General features: G+C 36.7%; 2 protein-coding genes across 4 annotated transcripts in view; one reads left to right on the top strand and one right to left on the bottom strand.

Moving 5' to 3' along the window:
* LOC107663321 (uncharacterized protein C7orf26 homolog) overlaps nucleotides 1–7,273 on the top strand; it is an 8,195-nt gene extending 922 nt beyond the window's left edge. Inside the window, exons 2-9 of one of the 3 annotated variants that reach the window (XM_016453529.1) lie at nucleotides 84–160; nucleotides 2,458–2,580; nucleotides 4,064–4,285; nucleotides 4,955–5,120; nucleotides 5,323–5,624; nucleotides 5,701–5,902; nucleotides 6,221–6,260; nucleotides 6,551–7,273. In XM_016453529.1, coding sequence (XP_016309015.1) covers nucleotides 86–160; nucleotides 2,458–2,580; nucleotides 4,064–4,285; nucleotides 4,955–5,120; nucleotides 5,323–5,624; nucleotides 5,701–5,902; nucleotides 6,221–6,260; nucleotides 6,551–6,848 — 1,428 coding nt within the window. In that variant the 5' untranslated portion in view covers nucleotides 84–85 and the 3' untranslated portion in view covers nucleotides 6,849–7,273. Of the gene's footprint in view, nucleotides 1–83; nucleotides 161–1,618; nucleotides 1,876–2,377; nucleotides 2,581–4,063; nucleotides 4,286–4,954; nucleotides 5,121–5,322; nucleotides 5,625–5,700; nucleotides 5,903–6,220; nucleotides 6,261–6,550 lie in introns of those variants that run through there. The other 2 variants (XM_016453527.1, XM_016453526.1) reach the window with 2 other exon arrangements.
* Nucleotides 7,274–7,362: 89 nt separating this feature from the next.
* The window catches only part of LOC107663315 (phosphomannomutase 2-like), a 4,431-nt gene continuing 2,092 nt past the window's right edge, over nucleotides 7,363–9,701 (bottom strand). The window contains exons 3-6 of the mRNA XM_016453521.1: nucleotides 8,752–8,851; nucleotides 8,581–8,656; nucleotides 8,379–8,494; nucleotides 7,363–8,246 (exon numbers count right to left, since the gene is read on the bottom strand). Coding sequence (XP_016309007.1) covers nucleotides 8,142–8,246; nucleotides 8,379–8,494; nucleotides 8,581–8,656; nucleotides 8,752–8,851 — 397 coding nt within the window. The 3' untranslated portion in view covers nucleotides 7,363–8,141. The remainder of the gene's footprint in view (nucleotides 8,247–8,378; nucleotides 8,495–8,580; nucleotides 8,657–8,751; nucleotides 8,852–9,701) is intronic.

Genomic DNA, 9,701 nt, shown 5'->3' with positions numbered 1-9,701 from the left:
ACTGATTTATGTCTTTCATATTTCTCATTTTCTCAGTTTGGCTGCTGCTTGTATTTAATGTTGTAGTTTCTCTTCTCCAGCAGAGATGAGTGATTTTCGGCATGCATTGCTGCGGCGTGATCCGCTGAGCGCGGCTAAAGAGGTTCTGTATCATCTGGACATCTCAAATTGAATAACTATATGAAGTGGTATAAATATATAAATTTTCTGCCATCATGTCTTGAATTTGTGATCATTCTAGATGCATTTTAATAGACTGAATCATGCAGTGAAAGAAAACACAGTAAATGCGCACACGCACTAGTCTAGACTTCACGTAATGTATGCGTGCGCTCTGTAGGGATGTTTTGAATGGTTTTTGCAAAATACTCGATAATGTCAAATCGCACATCGTTAAAACAACAATTACGATATTATCGCAGACGATAAATATCGCACACCCCTAACTGCACTTACAAATTGCATAAATAATATTATGAGATTAATGTTTTAAATATAAAAACGGCTATATAGAAATAAAATGCTAGAAAAAATTGAATAATACTTTTAAATGTGAAACTAAAATTACCAGTAGGTGGCAGCAAACCACTGTCCTAATAAGTGAGTCACTGAGTCATTTATTCAATGGATTCTTTCAAAACGACTGATTCATTCAGGAAAGAAGTAAGAAAGTTTTTATGAATGGATCAGTGAATCATTGAATCTCCCGATTTGTTCAAAAACACAAATTCATTCAGTAAGGAACACCGCTGTGCGCTGCTGCAGAGACGCTCAACATGGCTTTGTTTGGAACCATTTTCTTTAGTGAAATAGAGCAAAAAAGACAATATTGTCTCTACAATTTAAATAACGTACTATTTATATTTTGTTCATTGAATTGTTGCCCTGACACGAAGAAAAGTCTGCCACAGACCATGCTAACCAAACCGTTTATATGATCGCTCTAAATGCGTGTGTCCTAGGAAGACATGGCAGCATATAATTATATGATTAAATATCTATATTTGTTGCTTTACAGTGACAGTGTTAAATAAAAAATAACCTAAATTCAAAAATAACAAAATCGGTTTTACAGCATAAGTTATACACTTACAAACACCTGAAGCAGCTTTTGTAACTTTTATCGCTGATTGGCCAGTTTACATGTCAATCAGAAGTACGAGCCTCAGTGGGCGGGTCTTGTCGAGAGTGAATGACAATGCAAGCAGAATGCAAGTAGACACTGTTGGATGTGCAGAGAGCAAATCTGCGGTAGGCTACTAATAGAAATTATTTTAATGCGCATGAAAACTCAGTGATGATTCATAAAGAGCATAGTAAAAGCATTCGGTGCTTGACTGAAAACAAAGGGGGCTTCAGCCCCCTTAGCCCACCCCTAGCGCCACCCCTGGGTGTCACCATACTTGGCCACATGTCCTTTCCTTTCCTTTCCTTTTTCAGGACCGAGTTTGGGCAGCCCTGCTATATACCATTGGTCTCAAACTCAATTCCTGGAGGGCCACAGCTCTGCACAGTTTTGCTCCAACCCTAATCAAACACACCTGATCCAGCTAATCAAGGTCCTCAGGATCACTAGAAACTTCTAAGCAGGTGTGATTTGGAGCTGGTTGGAGCTAAACTCTACAGAGCTGTGGCCCTCCAGGAATTGAGTTTGAGACCACTGCAAGTATATACTGTTTGGAGTCACTGGACAGTATCTCCAGTACGCAGGTGGCGCTGATCAGCCGCGCTTTTCTTTACTCAACCGAGTCTACAATGTCCTTTACTGGGTTCCGTAGTTATTTTGTGATGAACAAGTTTCACATTGTCAGTTGTGGGCGATATACATTTGCAGATTGAGAGAAGCTAGTGTAACGAGTCTAATTATTAATCCAGGTAAGGGTGTTGTAAGTATGAATATGTTATGTAGTGTGAACCAAGGAAACATTTGGCAAATTAAGGAACCGGTGATGCAGCAATCGCGCTGTGTAAACTGCATCGCTTTAGACTATGTGTGTCACTCACCATAGAGAATAATGATTGACAGTTTTCGATTAACACATTCATAATTCATTAAGAGGTATTTTAATACGTTTCAATTCGTTTTTCTACAGACACATTATATTCAGAGCCTCTCTTTTCACTTTTTTTTCACATTTATTTTTAAATGACACGCCTTACAACAAAATAGTGCGGTACCAGTACAGTTACTGTAGAAGACTGTACTATAAACGCCAGGGAAGGAAAATATACCATGGTATACTCTAGTATTATCTAAAAAAACCACGATAAATGGCCAGAATCTATGGTATTACCATAATGCATGTCAAACAAACATAGTATTACCACGATGCATGTCCAGAAATAATGCATACAATTATATATATTACTTCTCCAGCAGAGATGAGTGATTTTCGGCATGCATTGCTGAGGCTTGATCCGCTGAGCGCGGCTAAAGAGGTTCTGTATCATCTGGACATCTCACTGGGCAGCGCTCTGCAGAGCTCCACTGGCCCCACGCCTGGACTAGAGAAGAGCATGGTGGAGCTGGTGGAGGAGTTCATCTTTCATGTCCCTAAAGACAGGAACATCCAGCCTAAGGTGAGGCACAGAAGTATTAAGTCTGCTTTGGTTTAAAGGAAAGAACTGTATGTAAACATGTAATGCCATGGTCCATGGTGTTCTTTAACATAGAGACCTTAAATCATCAACATTCATAAACCACTGCTATTATGAAGAAAAGCAAGCATGGGCTGCTGCGTGCATGGTTTGGCATGGTAGAATGCGAGCAAAGAGTGCTCCCTTTATAATCACTAAAAAGCTGACATCTCAGTTCATCGCGATCTCACAAAGCTCTGTTATAACGCAATGAATATAAGCACAATGAATCTTTCATAATGTCTACACTTTGTGTGTTACAATGAGAGGATTCATGAGCACACAAATTTCAGCACTGCACAAGAACTCCAGCGTTTTGAGCGGTGAGCGGATTCTAACTTAAACACCTCTGATTGGCCATTGCGTTCCAGAAATCAACAGATATGTCTGTGATTGGCTACATTGCTCAACGCTGCAAAAACGTGTTATAAATAGAAACTCAAGCTGTGCCTGAAATCGCTCACTCATTCACTCATTCACTAATCCCTATATAGTGTATGGGAGTTGAGTGCACTATATCAGAAAGAAGTGAACAAAATGAAGTGAGCGAAATCTTCGTCACATATGAACATTTATATTACATGTTAAACTCTCATTCACACTCGCTTGCTCTCGCTATCTCTTCCAGCTTGTCAGTCCTCTCCACATTGGATTATGGGAAATAGTGCTTCAGCGAATGTACATCAGTTGTACACTCGAGATCAAAGAGGATTGTGGGTAAAATGTAGTGAACGAATGTAGGGAATTAACTCGTTCACTCAGAATTTTATTATAGTTATTTTCAAAGCTTTCAATGTTCTCTCATTAAAAAAGAACTTAAATAATGTTTATTAGTTCTAACAAATAAGCTCAAAGCGAACCAAAATGAAAAAAAATTATTTGATTAGAATTTCTAAACGGGAGAGACTTGGTGTTTCAAAACGAAAGGAAATGTATATTGTATTGGCTATCGGCCAAATGATTCGAAAAATATAGGCAAAAATCTAATATCGTGCATCCCTACTTTGAAGTTTCTTATGCTCACTAAGCCTGCATTTATTTGATCACAAATGCAGCAAAAACAGTAATACTGTGAAATATTATTACAATTTAAAGTACATAACTGTTTTTTTTTTGTAATATATTTTAAAATGTAATTTATAGAAATAATTCTCAGATGCTCATGTGGTGATCAAGAAACATTTCTTATTATCAATGGTGAAAACTGTTTTTGTGGAAACTGTGATATATCTTTTTCATCATTTTTTCATTGATTGGAAAGTTAAAAAAGAACAGCATTTATTTGAATTAGATTTTTAATTTTTTTGTAAAGATTATAAATGACTTCTCTCTCAGTTTTGATTAATTAAATGTATCCTTGTTGAATAAAAGTCTTTCTGTAAAATGTCCGTAAAATCAAGTGAATGGTGTGTTGTGTTTGACTCAGAGGATGAGCTGCATTCAAGAACTGCAACTGCTGGAGATCATGTGCAGTTATTTCCAGGAGCAGAGCAAAGATGCAGTCCGACAGATCATTTTCTCCGCCCTCTTCAGTCTCCAAGGCAACAAGGCTGATGAGAGCCGCATGGCCATGCTTGGGAAGCTAGTTTCTATGGCGATAGCCGTGTGTCGGGTGCCCATTCTAGAGTGTGCAGCCACCTGGCTACAGGTGTGTGATATATATGTGTGTGTGTGCCTTGAGTTCAGTGTTTTAATGTTAATTCATGGTTTCTTTGGAGCATGGTAACTCAGTTTAATAGATAACTGGTTCAGAATGCTTATTGTGAGTTTCACAAAAACTACCAAGAAAGGTGTTATTAAAGGTGTATTATTTAGTACTATTATAGCATTTATTAATAATAACTTTATTAATAATAAATAGCTTTATTTTTAGATTTTCAGTTTTCATTTTAATTTTAGTTTGTTTTAGTAATTCTGTGCTTTTTAAAATATATATTTCTATTAAGCTTTTATTTACTTTGGTTTCAGTTTTTGTTTTAGTAATTTTAGCACTTCCACTTAAACTTTTTTTTTTTTTTTAACCAAGGGATTATTTCTAATTTAAGTTTTAATCTAATATTTTTCAGCTTTCTTTCAAGTTTAATTGTAGTTGTAACGCTTTTTAATAGTTGTAGTTTTAATTACCAGTAACAACACTGTTCAAGAAATATATTGTTTAAATAGTATATTGTATTTTTACGTCATGGTAGTATTTGTTATATTGTCGTTAATATATGCTTTTTTTAATGCAAAAAATGAATGTTAGAAGAATGTTAGTTTTAAGTGGATAAAATGTGACCTGACAGCTTTTGAAACATTTCTGATGGTTTTTGTGTAGCGCACACACTCTGCGTGGTGTGTGCGTTTGGCTCAGGTGCTGATGGATGATTACTGCACACTGGTGCCGTGTGCCATCTCTACCCTGCAGAACATCTGTTCAGCCAGTCCTCGCTTTTGCTGTCAGCTCATCACTGCAGTAACGGCTCTCTATGACTTCTCCTCAGGTACCATTTTTTGTTTTTGTCAACAACTTAAAAAAAAAACAATTATCAGTCTACTTTATTAATTATGTAGTGAATATTATAAAATACTGAATGTATGTTATTATAATATTAAGGTCCTTAAAAATATAAAATATTAACTACAAAAAAAAATAAATACAATATTGTAAGTTATTTGTAATATATTTGATATTGTCACTTGTAGATGAGTTAACTCCGCCCCCTGCACTCTTGGAGATGCTGGTTGGTTGGATCACAGAAGATCCCAGACTGCTGCTCCTCACCTTTATCAACACACCCCTCAATTCCAGTTTGCCGTTAGGTTGCCTTGAGATCACGCCTCTTTTGGGTCTGCTCCGGTGGTGTGTGAAAGCTCCGTTAGCTTATGAGAGAGGCCCAAAGTTGGCTTTGACCAATGGCCATGGAGAAAGTGAAAAAGGGACAGCGTATGAAGAGCTGTACTCTAAACTGCACCTGAGTGTTCTTCAAGTCTTTCTCATGCTGCAGGTGTTGTATTTATTGCAACTTTAAAAGGCCATTCAGTATTAGATTATATAATGTGTTTTTATTTAAACTCCTACAGGTCCACCTGACAGAACAGAGTTTGATTGGTCGGCTAGCTGTGCTTCCAGTGGAGTCTGTTGCCACGCTGATAGAGGAAGTCAGCCGTCTGTGTGAGAAGCTCACGCCCCTCCCTGCTGCCAATCATATCCAGCTGGCACTGGATAGGCTGGCCCAAGCTCTTCAGGTCGCCATGGCAACAGGAGCACTTCTGTGTGCCAGAGGTAAGTGATGCTTACTTCATAATAGCCTGTTGACTCCATGATACACTGGGCAACTTTTTGAGCAATGTTGCCGGGCAACTTTGGGCAATGTTGCTGTCAATGGGCAACCAGGTGAGACACAGGGCCCACGACTGATCTAAAGTATCCAGATAGAAATTTGTTACCCATTCTCAATGGGAAAGTGCCCAAGCAACATTGCTCAAAAAAAGTTGCCTGGGAAAATTGCTCAAAAAGTTGCCCCATGTACCATTTGTGTTTAGATCCGAAAAGAGCAGCATTTCAGTGATGTCATTTCCTGTCATATGGTTTATTCCTCAGAGGACCTACGAACTTTGTGCTCCAGACTTCCTCACAACAAGTAAGTCACTGATCACACGGAAGGTGAAACCTGATCATGCAGATTTGAATATTAAAATGATATTGAATAATTTGTGGCCATTTTAAGATTAGCACAAGCCCCTATACATACATTGATGAATAATGATGAATGAAGTATTTTATGCTGGTCTATTTATATTATGTTTTATTACATGTGATACAGTAGATGATATATATCTATATCGACATCTCCATCAACCATTCAGAAACCTGAATCGGTAACTCACTATTTTTGTGAGCATTGAGTAGTAAGTTTGCTTTGTGTTGCAGTCTGTTACAGCTTGTGATGTCCGGTCCAGTAGTGCAGCCTCCACCTCACAGCGGACCCTTCCAGCCCAACATGTACCCACACATCCACCCGGGTCGACCCTCTGTGCTTTCTCCCCACAGTCCACACCAGTCCGCCCTCCCCTCCCCCCACAGCCCGCACCCCGTACTGTCACCGCACACCCCACACCCAGCTCTGTCCCCACATCGCCCGCTAACGGCCCACGCCGCACACCCTTCTCTCACTCCACACGCCTTCCATCCTGCTGCCATGGCCTTTCCATACCGGCCCATTCATTAACCAGCAATACAGGACTTTTGGACTACTCTGCTTCCTCTTGGGATGAGAACACACAGTTTTTGTTTTATTTTATATTAGAGAATCTTCAAAACTTTTGGTTTGAACTTGTAGTCACATGTTTGGCTTGGTCAGGTTATATGGTCTTGTGTATCATAAATTGGGATATGCATTGTATCATTTTAGGTTTGATAAGGACTTTAAAAAGCACTTGTACAGATTGATGCAGTCATACCTTTTAAACAATAATATTGTACAAACCATGAAATATATATTTGGAAAAGTGACATTTGTGGTTATTTAATGGACAGTTTAAATGGCAAATCAGTTTTTAATAAGCAATTAGTAACAAACGAGCAAAAAACAACAAAATATCAGTTTAGTAAATACTTTTATTCATCAGTCTAAAATGTGCATGCGAGTAGGTTATGAAAATTGAGAATTGCAATTTTATTTTTTCAAATGTGTTGCAAATAAAAATAAGAACCTCTTTGTTTTACACCTTTTATGCGTTTAGCTCAGAATATGTACAGTACTCTTTCTTACGGTGTTGAAGTCATACATGTGAAATATACGCACCAATATCATATCCATACAGAATATATTTCCTGTTTATTATAGTGTTTGCATTCACTTATTTTACTTAAGCAAGCAGATTAACAACACTTCCAACCAAGAACTATTGGTTTTGTCAGGAAATTAACTAAGTCAGTTTAATTTGAGCAAAAATCGATCAATTCTAAGATAATAAAGCCCTTTGTCTTGATGTCTTTTTAAATTCCTCTTATGAAAATGAGACTTCAATTGTTGCACCTTCACCATTAATTTTAGTTAAGAAGTTAGTCCAGCCCACACCTATCTTTATTAATCACTTTTGCTCCTGATAAAAAAACAGTAATCCTTAACACATGTACAGTAACATTTTATGAAACCCATCCTGTCTTAACTGAATGATATCTGTCTTTTAATTTGGACCAAAGTGTTTAATAAAAATAAGAGTTTAAAGTGTATATTGTCCAGTACTGACATGACTTAAGGCACAGATGTTCAGACATAATCACTGCACCAGTCAGTTCCTTAAACCTGTAAATAATGCATCAGATTACATATAAAATGAACACGTACAGATGTACTGTATGTACCAAGTTTATCCAGTACCTGTCATGAGGTACAATCATTGAAATACACAAAGACAATAATGGCTTAGACATTTCAAGTGAGACTCCTATTCATAATTTCATAGTTCATGGACGTTGTAGTCTTCTACTATACTTCATTCTAGATGGCAGAGGTCTTTCAGTTGAAGGAGAGCTCCTTGCAGATCCTCAGTGTGTCCTCAGGTGACTTGACCTCATGACCGATTGTTCTGGGGTCTACAAAGATTTCATAATCGTTTCCCCCCTGTTTGGGAAAAAAAAAACATCACAAAACTGCTTAATGCAAGCAAGTCTGGGAATTTTATGCAATAGCATGTGTGCATGAATGCATGAATACTACTGTTAGTCAAGATAGCATCACAGATTTTGGGCTCACAGGCATAGTTTTGTCTCCAAAGAAATGGATGCGCTGGTATGAGTCTTTCTCTACAATTCCCAGACAGTAGCGCTTATCCCAGCCTTCTGGAAACACATCAAAGCTGATCTGCCCACCTGCAGAAAAAAACATACATATGAATACATTATGTATATATTATTAACTAGACAACCACATATACTGTACATAAAAAGTTACGAACCAATGGAGAAAGCTAGTCCTTTCCCAGCAAACTCTTCTTTTAAAACGGAGACAAACTTTTCTCTAATTTTCTCCTTCTGCATAATAAGAACATTAAAAAAGTCAATCAACCTTTAATGACATCCTTTGAAAAGACAATGGCATGTGTTGATGAATACATTAAAAAAATTACCTTATCAAGTTCAAAAAATTCGATTCTTTCCTCTTGGCTGCAGCTTCGACCAATTGGAGAGACATTCAGCATTCCATTACGGAATTCAATAAATGTGCCTCTGAGATGAAGTAAAAATACCGTTAAGTATTATGGTTGCAAAAAAAGATGTGTATAAAAAAAGTGTATAATATATATGTGTGTGTGTGTGTGACACTTTTTCACACCACTGTGTGTGTGTGTATATATATATATATATATATATATATATGCAATTATATCATGATATCATTGTATTTGAGTAAAATATATTTACATCATTCAAAACTAAGTAAGATTTTTATTTATTTATTTAATACAGCAAAACAGTAATAAGTGAAATATTATCTTTTAAAATGTAATTTATTTTTGTATGTCAAAGCTGAATTTTAAGCAGCCATTAATCCAGTCTTCAGTGTCACATGATCTTTCAGAAATCATTCTAACAGTGTTGCCAAGTTTACATATTTCTTCAGGAATTGGGCTACTTTTATATTGTTGATAGCCTATTTCCCCTGGAACGCGATTGGTCTGGTTTTAGCCATGATTGGGCTAGTTTTGTTACGCAGACCTGGCCAACCCTGTTCTAATTTGTTGATTTTATACTCAAGAAACATTTCTTATTATTATCACTATTGAAAACAGCTGTGCTGCTTGATATTTTTGTGGAAACCATAATCATTTTTTTTCAGGATTATCTGATGAACAGAAAGTTTCAAAGAACACCATTTTTTGGACATAGAAATCTTTTGTGACATTATATAATCTTTATTGTCACTTTTGATCAATTTTTAACGTGCTAATTGCTGAATAAATGTATTAATTTCTTTAAAGGGGTCATATGATGCTATTTTAAAGATCATTATTTTGTGTATTTGGTGTAACAGAATATGTTGACATGCTTTAATGTTCAAAAAACACATTATTTTTCA

The sequence above is a fragment of the Sinocyclocheilus anshuiensis genome, unplaced genomic scaffold (assembly GCF_001515605.1).
Source record: "Sinocyclocheilus anshuiensis isolate Anshui unplaced genomic scaffold, SAMN03320099.WGS_v1.1 scaffold2301, whole genome shotgun sequence".
Classification (NCBI taxonomy): Eukaryota; Metazoa; Chordata; class Actinopteri; order Cypriniformes; family Cyprinidae; genus Sinocyclocheilus; species Sinocyclocheilus anshuiensis.
This window is presented reverse-complemented; position numbering and strand designations above follow the sequence as displayed.